The following is a 19,434-nucleotide window of genomic DNA, read 5'->3' on the forward strand; positions in this document are numbered from 1 at the left end:
GCAGAATCAGGGCTGAACAAAATTTCCTGGGTGACATTGTATGGCCTCTGTTACCATACTACCAACCTGAATGATTAAAAAATAATGTGTCAGACTCCCCAAATAATGAGAGACTTAAAAATAAGGGGATTTTAAAATATTGGGTTCTTTTTATTTCCTTCTGGTTTTTGAGTGTTTAGGGGTCACATTTACAAACATTTCTCCAGGACCAGGAGAGTTACAAACGAACGTATTTTAAAAAATGAAGCCTGAGATTCTCATGTAACCATCTGAGGACAGGAGCTGTGGCTTTAAGATAAGATAAACAGCAAATATTGTGTGATTTCCAATAACATCACTAAAGTTGGCAACAGTGAGTGTGTTATGCAGTAGGTCAGACTAGATGACCACAATGGTCCTTTCTGGCCATAAAATCTGTAGGGAGAAAATGTATTCCTTGCAATATCTGCAAATCAAACACTTCAGCATTGTGCTGGTGCCTGAGTCCTGGGAAGTGAAATTTTCGAGAACATGGCTATTAAAAAAACCCCACAAAATTGACTAGTACATTTTCATTGAAACGTGCAGCATAAAGAGTGAATATTAAACTAGTTTTATTAAGTTTTAATAGCGTAAGATGTGCAATTTAGGCAAGGAAATCTGTTTTGTTTAATATATCTGGCCCTGATGCTGCAAAGACTAACACAGCTGCTTACCTTTAAACATGAGTAATCCTATTTAAATCAATGGGATTACTCAAGTGCATAAAGTTAAGCAAATATGTAAGACTCTGCAGGATCAGAACCTTCTTTTTAACTGATCTGGCTATTGGGGGATAAGGAGTTTTGAAATCTAAGGAGAAAGAAGTTACATTTTTCATATTTAATTTACTCTATTGGTTTCAGGTTTCAGAGTAGCAGTGGTGTTAGTCTGTATCCACAAAAAGAAAAGGAGGACTTGTGGCACCTTAGAGACTAACCAATTTATTTGAGCATCTTGTTACAGTGTGTATGGTAACACCCATTGTTTCATGTTCTCTGTGTATATAAAATCTCCCCACTGTATCTTCCACTGCATGCATCCGATGAAGTGAGCTGTAGCTCACAAAAGCTTGCTCAAATAAATTGGTTAGTCTCTAAGGTGCCACAAGTCCTCCTTTTCTATTTCAGATGATGGCACACATGCATACTACATGCAGTTTTCCATTAAGTGAGGGGGGAAATAATATAACAGTTATAAATTGCCCTTGTAACTATGCTGATGAGTTAGGAATGAGGTGAATATTCAGTATTTTATTTTTAGGGATGCAATGAAAAAAAAGCTGCATAGTGCTCCAGGGAAATGTAGGGATGGTTGTCTACGAATGAGACGGATAAAGCAAATACAAAACGATAGCTGTGAATTCACTTTTTCCGGAACAGTTTTACAACCTTTGTCCCGTAAAAACTCCGAGCTACACCCACATTTGGAATGGCTTGTCTGATTGGAACTGTTGTGTCTGCTCAGATTACATAGATCGCACCGCGGCAAGAAGTGAACTCAGGAAGTGATGTAATGGTTTGGTTAATGAATACACCTTAGTCACCTGGGTAGGGAAAGGCAGAACAGCAGACAAGTGGGGACTGGGAGAGAGGGAAGCAGTCTGTCAGAAATTCTCAAGTGGCTGGAGAAATCACCCTGGGAGGAATAAGAGGACACCATGGAAAAGGAAAGCAGTTCCCATTGGGAAATGGGGCTGCTGAAAACATTCGATTCCAGTGAATTTGTTAGTTGGGAGAAGATTGGTTCGGGTGGATTTGGGCAGGTTTACAAAGTGCGACATATACACTGGAAAACATGGCTAGCAATCAAGTGCTCCCCAAGCCTTCATGTGGATGAAAAGTAAGTGCCTGTCCCAATTCCAGCGTGTACTGTTCATGCTGTCGTATTAAATGTGTAGGCACAAGTGCCCGGGATGAGGCGTCTATGTGAAATTGGCATATGCAGAGTTCTAGCTGAGAGCTGAAAAGCCCTAAACGTTCTCTCTTAAATAAAAGGTTTACTTGTTGTAAGTGACCATTTGCCATGACTAACGAAAAAGGGCTGGCGTTATTTTAGCCAAAAACAAGGTAGAATAACCTATTCTTCTGCCGGTCTTTTAACTGTGACTTTTTAAAAAAAAAATTATGCGTAGAATTTCATTTTTCCTGATAGCTTCTGTAGAGACTATATTGCTAAGAGTTACAGGCGTTGCAATTCATCGTATGGCCCTTGGACTATGCAAAAATCCAGAGGGGCTTCTTAATTGCAATTTTGGGGCTTGTGGTGCTATGAAGAGCGTGCTCTTCATTCCACCAATGCCCTTAAAAACTGAAATGCTTTTTGATTGAGACTATTGCACCTGGAGCTCTCAGCTGAAGATGGTAAGGGAGTAGAATATGATTGGGTTTCTTTTCCCCCCGTTTTGCTTTGGAAGCAAATGAAGTCAGTTTATCAGTGCAGCTCTTTTGCACGGACACACGCAAAGTGACTCGTCTGCTGAAATGTGTAGTTTGAGGTTTTTGACATGCAAGTCTACAAAAAGGTGTGTGCGCAATTACTTCTATTTAAAGGGGACAGCCAACTTCCAATTCACACTTCTGTCTAAATCTTTCTGCTGTTGTTAAAAGTAACACCCAAGACTGCTGGGACTGAAAGAGAGAAATATTTTCCCCTCTAATCTCTCTTGAGTTTGTTTGCTCTGTGTATTTGCAAAGCCCTTCATACATAGTTCAATTCCACTGTTTCCTCTGTCTCTGGTCAGTTTCTCCTCTGTTTGTGTGTGTGACTTCGACGCAGCAAGAGTGGAGAGAAAAACGGCGTAAAACAGAAAAAATGATTATAAAATCACAAATTGCCAGGGATTGTAGGAGCAAGTGTAGTACCCGAAGCTATCTAACTCTTTTCTGTTAACTGATAAGATTTCCGTTTTACGATCTCGAATGAAATGTCTGGTTATTAGCAACGGAAAGTGATTTGCAAGAGAATTCCACACCTTCCTGTTACCTGCGGATTTTTTTGTTGCATTAAGTTCTTGGTATAGTACTTCTGCAGTGCATGTTTACAGTGATCATAGGTTAACAGCTTTACAGAGTCGTCAGGGCGAGGCACGAGTGCAAATACTGTAGTTAAATTGCAACAGTACTCTCTCATAGGTAAGTCCAATTGGCTTTAATAAGCAAAATGTTTTGACGAGAACAACGGATGCTAAAACGAAAAAGCTTGTTAGCTTGCACTGCTGTACGGTACTTGCCTGTCCTTCAGCAGGGCACTTGAGAGCTGTAAGGAGAGAGCTGGGGACAGGGATTTCCCAACCCCCCCAGTTTTGTGAACTAGTTACCTGCAGTGTTGCCAATTTAGTGATTGTTTGGAAATTTGAATTGAAACATTAATACATGCTTTAAAAGCATATACACGTATTTTATCATACACTGTATCTGAAAAAGTATAATAGATTTGAAAAGTATAAACATAGACTAACTTCCTTGTACAGCTGTTTGACAATGTCAGTGTATTCATTTCAGTGATGTTGGCCAACCTAATAATTTCAAATTTATGATTTGTAAGCAAAGTCTAAATGAGCTCTCCCTGCCAGCTAGTGATGAGATGGGGGCTGGGGAAGAAGGCTTCAGGACCAGATTATATTTACATTCACACCTAATCTACCTAGGTATCCAGCAAACAGAGCTGTGTTGCCCAAGTGATAGATTTTGGCTGGGGTTGGGTTACAAATCACTTGAATGGGGAGGGGGGGGGAGGAGGGGAGGTGTAATGAAATGTTGTTCTTATTGTAGGAATAAAGGGCAGTAGAACTGTACTTAGCCTGTGCTGATTGAGAGCATCGAGACAGAGAGAGGGAGGGTGGGGACAGGAGTTTTGCTTGATGGTCTGCCTGCATCACAAGTACTATTAGACCTGCCCCTCTCCACTGTTTAAAGACAGAGCAGATTAGGATCCATAGATAGTCTTTGTTTTGTTAAGTGACCTCTACAGCTGAAATCACTGATAATCAAGTCTAAGTGCTTAGACCTGCTGTGGGACAGTGTTTCTGTGGAAGAGATGACCTAGTCCGCACTAGCAGCGAGGTTCCCCCACTGAGAGCTCAGCTAAAATCACTGAGAGCTGGTGGAACCTCAAGAGACCAACTCGCAGAGGTCATAGTGGCAGGTGACAGTGCAGGGCCATTGGCAACAGAGCGATGGAGTAAATGGTGGCACAACGAACGGTGGCCAGAGCGAACAGTGAGCAGCTGGAGGAATGAGCAAGGTGTCTTCTTGACCCCCACCTGGGAGGTGAACTCATATGAAAGCACCTCTGAACTCTGAGTCTCCACTGACCAAGGACAACACGGGTGAGTGTTAATGAGGCTGTTAAGAATGCTGGAGACACAACACAGTTCATGAAAACAAACATGGCCATGGCATCATACTTTCTATTTAAGCAAGAGATACCACACACTACAAACTGGAGGCCAATGTTAAGTGCATTGTCACTTGTTCATCCTGAAGTTGAACACTGGTTCCGAACAAGACCAGCAAATGCTCACTATCTTTCTGCAAGAAACTCAGCTGACTGGCTAGATGCATGTGGTGCAACAGTGAAAGACTCAACAGTTGAAAAAGTGAAGAACTCTTTCACCACATTCAAAAAATTTGCATACGTGGCTGATGAATGCACCAATGCAAATGGTCATCAAGTATTAAGTCATTGTGTATGTTATCTTGATGTCCATGGTAGGCCAGTAAATGCATTTCTAGATGTTCAAGTTATAGAGGACAGATTGGCTGCATCTGTGACAACCCACATCTTAGAAGAGTTAAATACTTGCCAATGGGACCCTGAACATATGGCTGCTTGTGCATTTGATGGAGCTGCAAACGTCTCTGGAAGACATAGTGGAGCACAAGCTTTGCTCAGAGAAAAGTGTAACCCTAGTCTCACCTATACACACTGCAGAGGCCATCTACTCGAACTAGCACCATACAGCTCACCTTCACCCTCATGGTTTCACCCCTCATCGCGCCCCCCCCAATTTCAATTCCTGGGGAAAACACTGGGTGGGGATGGGGTGGCTTTGGCAGGAAGGAGTTGTCTGTGCTGGAGGAAAAGGGCTGGGATTTAGAAAGAGGTCCCGTTTGGACAGCTGTGTGTGGGGAATGGGGACTTATGAGTCCATATCCTGTAGGCGCTTCTCTGCCCAGAAGCGTTTGCAGGATTTTAGCCTTACGCTCAAGGGGCATTTGGTAGCCGTTCATATTAATTATTCACATTCTGTTGGTGAAGGATGTGCAGGTTTTAAAAATTGCTTCAAAATCTACCCTGGCCTATCTTGTTACAAAAAAAAGTTCTATATATCAGTTGGTAATTTTCATACGACTTAGTAGTACAGTACTAAAGGGTTGGTGTGTAGTTACTGATAAAATGTAAGTATGAGCTACCGCAGTTATGTTGATTGCTTTTGTAGATAGACGGGCAAAAATCTTAGGTGCCCAACTTTCAGTATTTTAACAGGGCCGCATTTTCGGCCACTGGTGCTTGGAGTTGTCTGAAAATCATGGTCCTTAAAGTCACAAGTTAAGCCCTCCAAAATCACCAGTCACTTTTGGAAATCTTCCCCGCTCTCTTTGAGAACACTGTTGCAGGGGAGGGGAAAGGCAGTAGAAGAACTTTACTGTTGAGTGAGGTGTCAATTAGTAGAGTGCTGTAGTATGAAGACTTCATTACTCTGAAAATGTACTGCAGAAAACCTCCTAGTAACTGTTGCCTTATTGTCACCCTCAAATGTTCAGAAATCCTAAGACAAGGTGGGTGAGGTAATCTCTTTTATTGGACCAACTTCTTTGGTGAGGGAGACACCGTCGGAAATTGGTCCAATAAAAGATATTTCCTCACCCACGTTGTCTCGCTAATATCCTGGGACCAACACAGCTACACCTGTAGTGCATTCCTGAGTCAGACACCAAAATATCATGTGATTAGCTTAAAAATCATGAGATTGTGGTGGGGGGGGGGGGAGAGAGGTTAGGTGTGCTTTGTTTTGGTCATGGAGCCCTTAAATTCTATTCATGTCATGTCACTCAAGCTTTTCCTCATAACTATGAGGTTTCAAAACTTTTTTTTTAAATGAAGTGGGGATTTTCATATAATCACTAGGTCTGTCAAGCAATTTAAAAAAATTGTGTGATTGCACTGTGAATACGAGAATATCATTTATTTAAATATTTTTGGATGTTTTTCAAATATATTGATTTCAATTACAACACAGAATACAAAGCATATACTGCTCACTTTATATTTTTGATTACAAGTATTTGCACTGTAATAAAACAAAAGAGAGTATTTTTCAGTTCACCTAATACAAGTACTGTAGTGCAGTCTCTTTATCATGAAAGTTGAACTTACAAATGTAGAACTATGCGCAAAAAACCCCTGCATTCAAAATAAATAAAACAATGTAAAATTTTAGAGCATGCAAGTCCACTCAGTCCTACTTCTTCAGCCAATCGCTCAGACAAACAAGTTTGTTTATGTTTGCAGGAGATAATGCTCCCTGCTTCTGGTTTACAATGTCACCTGAAAGTGAGAACAGGTGTTCTCATGGCACTGTTGTAGCCAGCGTAGCAAGATATTTACGTGCCAGATGTGCTAAAGATTCATATGTCCCTTCATGCTTCAACCACCATTCCAGGGGACATGCGTCCATGCTGGTGACAGGTTCTGCTCAATAACAATCCAAAGCAGTGCGGACCGATGCATGCTCATTTTTCATTATCTGAGTCATGCCATCAACAAAAGGTTGATTTTCTTTTTTGGTGGTTCGAGTTCTGTAGTCTCAGCATAGGAGTGCTGCTCTTTTAAGACTTCTGAAAGCATGCTCCACACCCCGTCCCTCTCAGATTTTGGAAGGCACTTCAGATTCTTAAATCTTGGGTCGAGTGCTGTAGCTATCTTTAGAAATCTCTCATGCTTTGCATTTTGTCAAATCTGCAGTGAAAGTGTCCTTAAAATGAACAGCATGTGCTGGGTCATCATCTGAGACTGCTATAATATGAAATATATGGCAGAATGTGGGTAAAACAGAACAGGAGACATACAATTCTCCTCCCAGGAGTGCAATCACAAATTTTATTAATGAGCGTCATCCGCATGGAATCATGTACTCTGGAATGGTGGCTGAAGCATAAAGGGGCATACGAATGTTTAGCATATCTGGCGTGAAATGTCTAGCAATGCCGGCTACAAAAGTGCCATGCAAATGCCTGTTCTCACTTTCTGGTGATATTGTAAATAAGAGGGCAGCATTATCTCCTGTAAATGTATACAAATTTGTTTGTCTTAGCAATTGGCTGAACAAGAAGCAGGACTGAGTGGACTTGTAGGCTCTGAAGGTTTACATTGTTTTGTTTGAGTGCAGTTATATAACACAAAAAAATCTACATTTGTAAGTTACACTTTCAGGACAGATTGCAGTACAGTACTTGTATGAAGTGAACTGAAAAATAGTATTTTATCATTTTTATAGTGCAGATATTTGTAATATACTTTGATTTCAATTACAACACAATATATGAAAATGTAGAAAAACATTCAAAATATTTAATAGAATACCAATTGAAATTTATTAAACAGTGCGATTAATTGCGATTAATTTTTTGAGTTAATCACGTGAGTTAACTGCAATTAATCGACAGCCCTAATAATCACATGATTGCAGGAGCTAGGACTTTAAGAAGAAACAAATCATGAGATGCAATTAAAATCATGAGTTGGCAGCATTGCTATTTAGTAATGCTTAGTTGGTCTATTGCTCACTTGCAAGGTTCGAGTGTGCTTATCAGAAATAAAGGCATTTGTTTCAAAAATACTCATCCCACAATAGATATTGTAGAACAGGGAAGCTGACTGATCTTGACTGGTAATGTCCACTCCTGTGGCTCAGCATTTTAGATGCTCTAACTCAGTGGCTCTCAACCTTTCCAGACTACTGTGCCCCTTTTAGGAGTCTGATTTGTCTTGCGTACCCCCAAGTTTGACCTCACTTAAAAACTACTTGCTTACAAAATCAGAGTAAAAATACAAAATTGTCACAGCACACTATTACTGACAAATTGCTTACTTTCTCATTTTGTCTGCATTAAATTTTAGTTTGTACTGACTTCGCTAGTGCTTTTCATGTTGCCTATTGTAAACCTAGGCAAATATCTAGATGAGTTGATGTACCCCCTGGAAGATCTCTGTATAGCCTCAGGGGAATGCAGACCCCTGGCTGAGAACCACTGGTCTAACTCTTCAACATCCAGAGCAGGCTTCTTATCTTCACTTCCTTCCCTCTATTTCTATGAGACACTTCAACTATCCCTCCTTTTGTAAAGGTATTTTTAAGTATGTTGCTAGGAAGGTGGGGGTCCTTGTGGAATGCTTGTATACTAACTCTTTGCATGTTAAAGATCCAGCCCTGGTCTTGGGGGGAACTCCCATAGGGAGAAGTCCATTACTTTGACTTCAGAGTAAGGGACGCAGGTTGGATCTTTAAAAGTGTAGAGCAATTTCAGTAGGGCTGAGAGCTTCTCCCCTGCCCGCTTGAGGCTGACTGCCATAGCTCTTACAGAATTCCTTTGGTACAGGCATCAGGCTTATTATAATCAATATCAAGGACTCTTATTCTCCAGTATATAAAAATATTGCTGTGGGCGAGAGCATAACTTGTGACTTTGCAGGTACAGTATGTAACGTAGTGGTGAAACATAAGAGGAATTAGCAAGACCCTCTTGGACTCTATCTCCCCTAATAGCTTAAATTTTTGACCTGGGCTACCCAGGATAAACAACCATACTTGCATTTAAGCACAGTTTCAATGCTGCTGTGGTCAGACTGGATTTATCACACAGTTTGCTCTACCCCTGTAAACTGGTTTTAAACGAAAAGCAATTTAGGCCAGAGCTATGGGCCAGAACACTGACTTTTTAAAAACTTGGCTATAATATAGTTAGTGTGGCCAACAAATGTGAATGGAGCTTATGTTATAACCTGGTGTGCAAACGGTGTACGTAGAGACTGTGATTAAACACAATGAAGACATACCCCCAGCTGCTAAACTTTCCCTGTCTATACGTGGCCGTTGTCCTACTTAAATGAGGACAAGGCCAACGGCTTTTGTCTTGTGTGCACTGTGCTGGGCTGGCCTCCTTCAGGCGCTGGCTATGGTGCTTTGCCACTTGAGGCAGGCTAAGAATATTGCGTTAGGTCCATTTCAGTATGGCTTTTGCCTTTTAGCTGGGAGCCATTGCCAAAGTATTCTGCCCTGCCTTAATCGGGCATGAGTTGGCTTGTGCTGCTAATGGGCTCCACCCACTGCTGCTCAAGAGGTCAACAAAAGGCGGCATTGAGCAGGAAGTGCTCTGGCACTTTCCATTCAAAGCTCAAATGAGGAAGGAGCAGGATGTGAGCTGGAGCTGCTTTTGTCCCATTGTGCTGGGGGACCTGATTGTGACATGAGTCGGGTTAGGGTGTGGCTACTGCAGAATCTATTCCCATCCAGCTTCAAGTCCAAGCCATATTTTAACTAGGTCAGATTTATCATGTTGTAACTGGGTTAGTTTGCATGGTTGACTTTACAGTCTGGATGGGACCACAGGTGCTGTTTTGTTATAGCTGTAAACTGTGCTAGCTACAGCCACTTCTGAGAGTTGCTGTTAAGCATTAAATTGGCTTAACGTGGCTTTGCTTCACTGGACTAGTATGCACAAGTCTGCAGGATTGGGGTCTGTGCGTGGTTAGGGGCCACATCCCCTGGGAAAGAGGACAGTGGATTCCTTGGCAATAGAAGAAGACAGACCCCCATCTCCCAGATAGGGTCAGCTGTCTCTTGTGCTCCTGGTGGCCCTCATTAGGGAACACATTTGTTCAATTAAAAATGATTCTTCTGTACACAAGGCCCTAGCTTAGTTGTAACACGGTATAGGGCACTTAGGTGGAGTGTTGCAACTGTTCTAGGCCAGATTTTGCCCCCAGGATCAGTGTATGGTATGGACTCTCCATGCAAGGAGCTCCCCTCTCTTGTGAGAAGGGTCACCAGCCACCTCCATGGCGCACTCGCTCCCTTCCTAGGAATCGCAGAAGATTCTGCAGGCTCAGGATCTGCATGGAGGGAGGGGACAAGAAGTGGGTTGCCTTGTGTTGGGTGGATGCCCATGGTCTCCCCCACCAAGTGGTGTCCTGAGGTGGTAATTGTTAGGTCAGAATAAAAGAATTAAGATTAAAATAGGCCAAAAAGTTGCAGATGATTCAATAAAAGAGAACACCAAAAAACTTAAAGGGTAAATTTGATTAGATATACTCAAACAATTGCTTAGGCTTTTTTATTCTGTGTTCCATTGAAGTAAAAATAACTCTTAAAATTAGCAAATTTCCTAGACCTGTTTTGTTTTCAATATTGGATTAGGCTAAAGGACTGTCACTTTAATTTACTCAACTTGCTGCTGCTTTTATTCTCTCCAGGCGCTCAGGAATTTGGAGAGAAGCAGTATTCAAATATTAGATTTAAGGAATCTGAAACAATAAATAAAATTCTCTCCAGGTTTGACATGAGGAAATTTCTTAACCTTCAATGAGTTTTCACTAAGTTGGTCTTCATATTTAATATTATACTTTGCAATTGGATAACATCTTTCATCCATTGATTTCAAAGTAATTAAACAATTAAATGGATGCTCTTAACTTGAAAAATGTGTTTGTAAATTAAAGTTGTGTGTGTATTGGTTAAGACTTTCAAAGCTGATGCATTTCCTAGCTAGATCTTAAAACCGCCGCCATTAGTATTAACATCTTTTTAGATTATTACGTTGGGTATTCATTTCTATTCCTCGCTGTTTCTTTTGCATATTGTAAGGTGAAAATATGTGAAGTCAGTTTCACTGCTGCTGTGTTTGGGTTTCCAACGTTTTGCTGCAATGCCTACAAAAATACTTGACAACCATTAGGCTGCTGGTGTGCTGAGATCACAGCCTATAATGCTGATCAGTACTGTCTCACTGTAGCTCACGAAAACTTATGCTCAAATAAATTTGTTAGTCTCTGAGGTGCCACAAGTCCTCCTTTTCATTGTTTACTTGTAATCCTCTGTCTGTCACTTAAGCCAGGTCTACACTACAGCCCTGTATTGGTATAACTACTGTTGCTTAGGGCTGTGAAAAATCTACATCCCTGAACAATGTAGTTATATAGACCTTCCCGCCCCCGCCCCCCATGTAGACAGTGCTATGTCAATGGGAGAAGCTCTCCCATAGCTACCGGCTTTTGGGGAAGTGGATTAACTATGCCAAAGCTCTCGCGTCAGCGTAAGAGTGTCTTCACTGAAGTGCAGCAGCTGCATTGATACAGCTGCGCCACTGTAGTGCTGTAGGTGAAGACAAGTCCTTATGCTTGAATTGTAAGCCTGTGGGGACAGGGAATGTCATTTGTTCGCTGTTTGTACAGTTCTTAGCACAATGGGACCGTGGGCCCTGACTAGGGCTCTCCTAGGTGTTAAAATACTATTACAAAATTGCAGAGGAATGTGCTTATTTTAGAACCCCTTCTTGCATTGCAAGTTTTCTACAATAAATTGTAGAAATGTTTATGGGTGGCCTAGGATATTGAAAACTTGATTTGTTTTGTGTTTTTAAGGTTGAATTTGACTGTTCCTGTGAGTCTCCCAGCATGCCACCAATCTCCTTCAGGAGCTTGTAGAAGTAACGCTGCCAATAAATGAGTGGGTTTTCCTTTGAGGCTTTCCTAAGCTGCTGTTATTGCTCAGAACTTTGGGGTGGGATTGGGGAGAGGCAATACAAAATATAACACTAACTCTTTGGTTACAGATTTTAAGACTAGCTCAAACTAGCCTGAGTAATCCATGGATTAACAACTGTTGTTGTTTGGTCTAGTCCTCTTCTGGGAATCTTAAAAATAAACTTGGAAAAGCTCCAGGAAATGTCTGTAATATAGAATTATTTTAACTGGCTTGGTACCAAATTTAAAATATGGGTCTGTAGTAATGGCATGTGGTCTTATTAGGAACATCTTTGTCTCTGCTGCATTTCTGTAGACAAATTCTGGTGGTGGTAGTTGACAATTCTCTGATTAATGAGCTAGGTGAGGTTTAATGAGGAGTGAGTGTGCAGCCACAGATACTTTTCTTTAAAGCCAAGTCGTCTCGGGGATATTGAGCCAAATTCCATTCCTAGAAACTTTATTGCCTGAGCCTCCCAGTTGACTTTTAATGGGAGATGTACAGATGTACCTGGCGGTAGAATTGGGCCTATTTTGACTTTTCCCTCTAAAGAGGGAAGAGGATCAATGGAAGCCCAAGCAAGAGCACCAACAGAGGGTATGCACCAGAAAGAAGTAGAGCAAGCTAATCTGAAGGACTAGTGGTGGACGAAGCAAGTTGTACTAGCCCTGTGGCTAGAATGGCTTTTACAGGCGGATATCAGAGGCAAAGGGGAATAAACTTTCTGGGAGAAATCCAGAGGTTCTTATATGCACTTGTTTGTTGAGGATATCTCATTCCCATTATAGGTTGTGTATGTAAAGGTCATGAAAGGAGACTCTTTGACTGGACATATTGGTATCTGACTCTTTGTGGTGGGTTCTGGGGAAAAAGGAACCTTCTCAGTTAAACCACAGACACACACAGAGATAGAGATATACATACACACACACACACACACACACACACTACAGTGGGATCTGGGCTTATAGTACTAGGAAACATCATACTGGTAGAGAATGCTGCATTGTTGCTTGGATGTAAAAGTGAACAAAGCTCCTTTGTCAATCTCTGGTGAATGTGTGGGTAGAAGTTCAATGTTCATGTAACACTCCTTGAGAAGAGCTGAGAGAACTTAAATGGCCTAGCTAATGTTCTCTCTCTGCCTATGAAAGGTTCAGTCTCCTGTCTTTAGCTACCACTAAGTTGGGGGGTTTAGTTACAATGCCATAGTGAGCCAGTATGGTGAACAGTGTTTGAGTCTGCCAGCGTAGAATGGATTGAGAACTATGTTAGCATGAATGAAGGAATCTTTTTGGCTGCAAATATGTGGTAGCCTAATAAAAAACATTGTATTATCTACCTTGTCCACATTCCATTTTGAGGGTCAATAAGATGTTAGTAATATGATATATTCCTTTCTATGCAATCAATGAAGTGGGCTGCAGCCCATGAACGCTTATATATGAAAGCTTATGCTCAAATACATTTGTTAATCTCTAAGGTGCTACAAGTCCTCTTTGTCTTTTTGCGGACACAGACTAACACGGCTGCTACTCTGAAATCAACCATAAGTGTCTTTCAAAGCATTGTGCTGCTGAAAATTGGTGGAGAAGCTTGAAATGAGCAGTGAAAGTCAGATGTGTCAGAAGTGGGTATTGTGGTATGACACAGTTGAAAGGATTAGTACATAAAATCCAGATTTGAAAAGCTGCTAGGTAATTGTTCTGCTTCTGGATCACTGCTCAGCCAGTGACAGTTTGTTCTGATGATATTACTGGTATCCCTTGCTAGAGAGTTGTGTGGTGTAATTCTTTGTAAATGGGATGGGTCTCTCCTCGCCTGGGAGCATTCCAGCTGTTTTGCTCATGTAGGTTGTCTGGAGATTAATACTCCTGATTCTTTCTGACTTCCCTCTGGGTCACTATCTGTGTGTGGAGCAATAGTTAACTTTGTTTAGATTGTTCTCAGAAAATGCATAACTGCTAGGATTACTTGGTCAATGTTAAAATTGTATTCCTCATCACAGAGTGCAATCCTTAGAGCATAACAAAAGGAGATAAATGCCAATATAGAGGTTCTCAAATGGCTTTCATTCTGACTGTAATACAAGGGAAATAATCAAGGTTGTCTTTATAAGAAGACTGGGAGGGGGACTTACAAAACTGAACAATGGGTTATCAAGTTTCTTCAAATCACTGAAGCTCACTTCTGTTTTTGATCAGTCCTTGTGCGCACATGTCAGTTAACATCTGGTTCTGCCTCTTGTGTGTTTTGAGGGAGGGTCTCTATTGTGATAGAGGAGGCATTTGACACAGCCTCATTCCTTTTGGAGTGGGTTGCAAAAAATAAAATTCAAAGAATGAAGTGACGTCAGATTGATATCTTGAAAAAGACCTTTAGGCAAATCAGAAACAACCTTTTTAGGTATGCCGAAGGTCCAAGTTGTTAGAGTAGCCCTTCAGCTGATTAGATAACTATACATATTGCTTGAAGCTAGCCCATCTGCTAGTATATTCTTCTGATACAGTACATTCTGCTGGGGTAGTCCTAGTTACAGAATGCTGAATACAAAAAAAAAATTTTTGAGCAGTACTATAAAATATACATTAATTGGAATTATGTGAGATGATCATAGATGGAAGCTCATTTCTTTGTCTACCCCCACTAGTGACCAGCACATGGGGAGACAAAGCAACAATGAGTAGAGAAGATCACTATAGTAGGAGGATAATTGATCTCTCGGGTTGTAATGTAGGATATTGCAGCTGATGGGGTAATAATAAATTGGCAATAGTCTTGTGCCCTTTGATTAAATAACATCAATTAGAATGAACATTCCGTTTCTTTATGTAGATGCATTTAAAAGTGGTGGTGTTCCCCAGCACCAGCAACTTGTACTGAATGTCTAGCTGAATAACTAAAAGCATGTATTAAACTCTTGATCTCTTTAAAAAAAAAAAAAAATTAAATCCAATTATATATACAGTGTTCTGTGTGGTAGCATTAGCACCTAGATATCCAGGTGATAAGCACTTTAAAATCATTGAGGATTGTATTCTGAATGCCTGGCAAATTTTGCACTATCAGAAAGAAGGGCCAGTTACAGATCTCTCATCTTTGACTGCTGTTATTGAAAAGAACTTGTTTGGATCAATGGGCTAACTATAAACACTGTCCAAGATTTTCAAACTGACTAATGATTTTGGGTGCACTGAGACCCCCTTTTAGGCACTTTATTTTCAGAAAGTGCTGAGCACCTGCCCTCTGAAAATCCTTTAGGGCTTCTCAAGGTGGGCACTCAAATCTACTGGTCACTTTCTAAAAACTCTGAGCACTAACTATACAGGGAGGTTACTCTCAGGTAGGAGAGGTGGTGGAAGGCAGAATCTTTGATCTTGCTGTAACTTCAGACCCCTTCATAAACAAGAAACCCCATATTTGTGAATGTGTCTCAGTGGCTCCATTTACATGGTTAAGTGGTTGCTGGTGATTCTTGCTAACTCCACCATGGAGTGTTCAGACAAATTTTACACCTCTTAGACTCCAAAGCTAGCTCAAGCCTGATGAATTATGCTGGCTATGTATGTGGCTTGAGGGCAAGGAGTTGGTTGTTCTGTTCATGGGAGCTCCCTTCCAGCATGCCAAAGAGCAGCCTCCGTGCTTGTCTACAAAGGCAATTATTTCAAAGGAAAATTGCTGAAGGCAGCAACAAGAGCCAACATGGATAATAGAGGAGAGGTTCCTTCCCCACACTCCAGCTTTTCCTTCCTTCCTCTCCAAAAAAACACTTATTTTCTCCTCCTCCTCCTCCAAAAAAATTCACATAGGATTCCAATTCTAAAAACTTGGCTGTTAGGTTAGTGTCTTCTTCCTGCTAACTGCAAGTCACTCATCACTCAACAGTACTACACCAGATTGTTACGTCTGCTAGACAGGATTTTTAGTTATCAGTTGCATTTTTAATTTTAATGACTGATGTTGATTCACTTACATTTCCCATGAATGACCCAGTGGAATTTTTCCTGCCCCAGAATGTGGAGAAATAGTTCAAGATAAAATGTTAAGATCTTCAACTGAAAAGTGCTAAAGCCTCAAGGCTTAAGTTGATGGCCAGCACCTGAAATCTCTTAAGAAGCATTGTTGATATTTAATTTTGTAGCGAATGTTTATCTTGCTTGGGTCCAGAGGTGGATTTACCATGAAACAAATGGGGTGGGGGGGTGCATGTCACCAAAATGCAGGACAAATCTCATCTGACAACCTGCCCCCGAGTCCCGGCCGGTGGCACGGCCAGGTGCAGGCAGGCTACATGCATGCCGTGACCAGTGGTCCCACGCTGCTCCTGGAAGTGGTTGGCTGCTGGCACATCTCTGCGCACCCCTGGCCAGAGGGGGAGGCAGCTCCGTCCACTGCTCCCATCCTAGGCAGCATGCAGAGATGTGCCAGCAGCAGAGCTAAGGCGGCTCCCTGCCCATGCTGTCTCCCTCACTCTGCCACACCGCTCCCGGAAGCAGCCGGCATGTCCCTGCGGCCCCTGGGGGCGGTGTCTCTACACATTGCTCCCATCCCGAGCGCTGACTCCGCAGCTCCTGTTGGCCTGCACCCAAACTTCCTCCCAGAGCCTGCACTCTTTCCACACCGCTGCCCCAGCCCAGAGCCTGCACCCCACACCCAAACTTCCTCCCAGAGCCTCCATCCTGCACCCCAAACCCCTGCCCCAATCAAGGTACCTCACTTTATTTTCATTTACTTCCTATTACTTACAATGTAGGAGGAGAATGAAGAAAAAAGAATGGAAAAACGGGGGGAGATAAGAGAGAATGTTCTTTTTCTTGGCTGGGTTTGGGGGGGGGCAAAAATGAAACTGCGCACAGGGCCCCACTAACTCTAAATCTGCCGCTGCTTGGGTCACCCGTTCTGTGAGCAGTGTCATTTGAATTTCAAATCTCTGATCTGGAGCCCCGATCTGCACTGAGAATGGTGGGGAAGAGAGTCACATGGCTCACTTAGCTGAATGCTTGGTTCAGCACAGCCTTATGCTGTGATATGCTGGACAGTGTAAAACTTGAACTTTTACATTTATTTATTTTTTGTTACAAAGTTGATTCCTAAAATCAGTTGGTAAATACTTGGAGCACAGTAAGTGTTCGGCATATCATCTTGATTTTTTTAAACTGGTTTCATAGCATAACTGTCCTTTCTCTAGCAGAATAATGATCCTCTTCTAGAGTAGGAATATAAATTCCTCTAGCACAGAAGAGTAGTGGGCTAGATCTTGCTCAACTCAGTACCTCCTTTTCAAATTTTACAAGGTTGCATTAGCAGCTTTGGCATTTGCTGTGGAATTTCATGGATCTTTCCATTCCTTGCACTTCAGATCATAGCATAAGAAGTAGCAAAGTTTCTTTAAGTAATTTTCTTTAAGCTCTATCAGCACTTAACTTTTCTGAGTAGTAGGTGAATCACGTGTGATTAAAAAGCCAGGTTCTATATAATAGCTTCATAAGGTGTGCAACACACTTAGGACCAAATCATCGGATCATATAAATTGATATTTTTCAATTAAAGTCAACAGAACTTTAATGACTTCCACCAGTTTGAGATCTGGCCCTGGGCATTTATCAGAACTGCTGGTTCTAATTGACTGAAGTGACGAACCACACAAGTATTACAGTATGTCTACACTGCCCATGTTACAGCGCGGCCGTGCTGTGACATGGGCAGTGTAGTCACACTTTATCGCTAGGGGAGAGCTCTCCCAGCCATAAAAAATCACCACCCCGAACGAGTGGTGGTAGCTTTATCGCCGGGAGTGCAGCTATACTGGTGCTTTCCAGTGCAAAAACTTTTGTTGCTCAGGGTTTTCTGTTTTTTGGTCCCCCGCCCCCTCCCCGAACGACTAAGCTTTTAGCGCTGAAAGTGGCAGTGTAGACACAGCCTTAGTAGAGGTGGTAGGAGTTTTCTGCATTTTAACATTTTCAGCATTTTTAGTGAAAAGTTGTGTGTGTTTTCAAACAACTTTTAAGTCCAGATTTTCATTGCATTTTAAGGGGAAACTAGTGCTTCAAATCCACCATGCTGAAGAACCAAAATGCGGAAGTTTTATCTATTCTTGCATAATTGATTTTTATAGCCCATCTTCCAAAATGCTTCACAAAGGTTTTAAGAACATCAGTAGTTTCTAAAATGAAACATCTTAACTCAAACTTTCACTCCCTAGTGCAGCTAAGGTCCTCCCAACTTGGATAGCTCGTGTGTCTTGCAAGGGCTTGCATGGAACAAGAGCTTCTGATGATACATGACTTCTATACCTCTTTTTGTTGCTTGGAGAACAGAAGCAACCTGGTTTTATTGTTACCCATGAGCCAAAGTTGCACAGTACGTTGTCCTATTGTTAATTTTTGGTTGTATTCCTCCCTAACAGGTGACCCTCTCTCTTTCTAGTTCTCTCTCCTTTATATAAAACTTAGAACGGGGACCCTTGTATTGTCGGATTTGGTCTTAACTTCAGGTAAACAAATACCAGTGACTAGATTGTGAAATCAGCACTAAGTCTTCTGCTTATTGCTTGCAGTGTGGGATCTTGTTCTGGGAGGTAGTGAATGGCCTCAACTCCCACTGACTTTGAGAGGAGCAACTCATGGGGTCAGACCGCACATGGTTTGTAAATAATGCTTGTGTTGCACAGTGTAGTGACAAGTCTGGATACATTAGATACTTACCCAACTGGGCCTGCTAACTTAAAATGAAGGTCAACATTTTCAGTGCTAGCTAGAGCTGGAGGACTGTAGTAACAAACTGGACTTGGTCCATGTTGGAAAGGGGACTTTCATGGTGCTGTATTCATCTAATTGGAAAAACTCCCCTCTCTAAGGCTTTTTTGTCCCCAGACCTAATATAGCTTTGGTTACTTATGTGTAGCAAGGCAATCTGAGCAATACTGTCCTATCACAATTAGAAATGAGCTTGTCTTATAATTCACAAAAGGCTAATGATTTTAATAGCCAAGGGAGTTAAGATTATGGTAAATCTAAGCATTAAATGTGCTCTGTTCAAAAGCAAGTGCTGTGCATGTAATCATTGGATGAATGGATTTAACACTAATTGTGGATACTGGACATCATCTGAGGCTCAACCAAGTAAGGATTATTAAATGCATTATTCAGTCCTGTGAGCTAATGCGTGTGTATGTGTTTGTGTGTATGTGTTGTGAATGACCATTGAACCCTGTATGGTATGTTCCATTTCATCTAGGGAGCGTATGGAGCTATTGGAAGAAGCCAAGAAGATGGAAATGGCAAAGTTTCGTTACATTCTTCCTGTGTATGGCATCTGTAAAGAACCTGTTGGCTTGGTCATGGAATACATGGAGACAGGATCACTGGAAAAGCTCCTGGCCTCAGAACCGCTGCCGTGGGAGCTACGCTTCCGAATTATCCATGAGACAGCTGTGGGTATGAACTTCCTGCACTGCATGTCCCCGCCACTACTCCACCTGGACCTCAAGCCTGCCAACATCCTGCTGGATGCTCACTATCATGTGAAGGTAATGCCTGGGGTGTACTCCTATTTGAGTGTGCTTTTAGGTCTCACTTCTGTCCGATGGTATCTTTGCATGACTTTTGCTGATTTCAAAGGGAGTTGTACAGGTATGTGAGAGCAAAACTGTGCCCAGAGGGTTCAGAATA

The 19,434-nt window shown here is 41.7% G+C and overlaps 1 protein-coding gene across 1 annotated transcript in view; it reads left to right on the forward strand.

Annotated features, from left to right (window-relative positions):
- The first annotated feature begins 1,587 nt into the window (after nt 1–1,587).
- Nucleotides 1,588–19,434, forward strand: part of RIPK4 (receptor interacting serine/threonine kinase 4) — a 36,192-nt gene continuing 18,345 nt past the window's right edge. Inside the window, exons 1-2 of the mRNA XM_074946457.1 lie at nt 1,588–1,860; nt 19,001–19,292. Coding sequence (XP_074802558.1) covers nt 1,679–1,860; nt 19,001–19,292 — 474 coding nt within the window. The 5' untranslated portion in view covers nt 1,588–1,678. The remainder of the gene's footprint in view (nt 1,861–19,000; nt 19,293–19,434) is intronic.

The sequence above is a fragment of the Natator depressus genome, chromosome 1, assembly GCF_965152275.1.
Source record: "Natator depressus isolate rNatDep1 chromosome 1, rNatDep2.hap1, whole genome shotgun sequence".
Taxonomy (NCBI): domain Eukaryota; kingdom Metazoa; phylum Chordata; order Testudines; family Cheloniidae; genus Natator; species Natator depressus.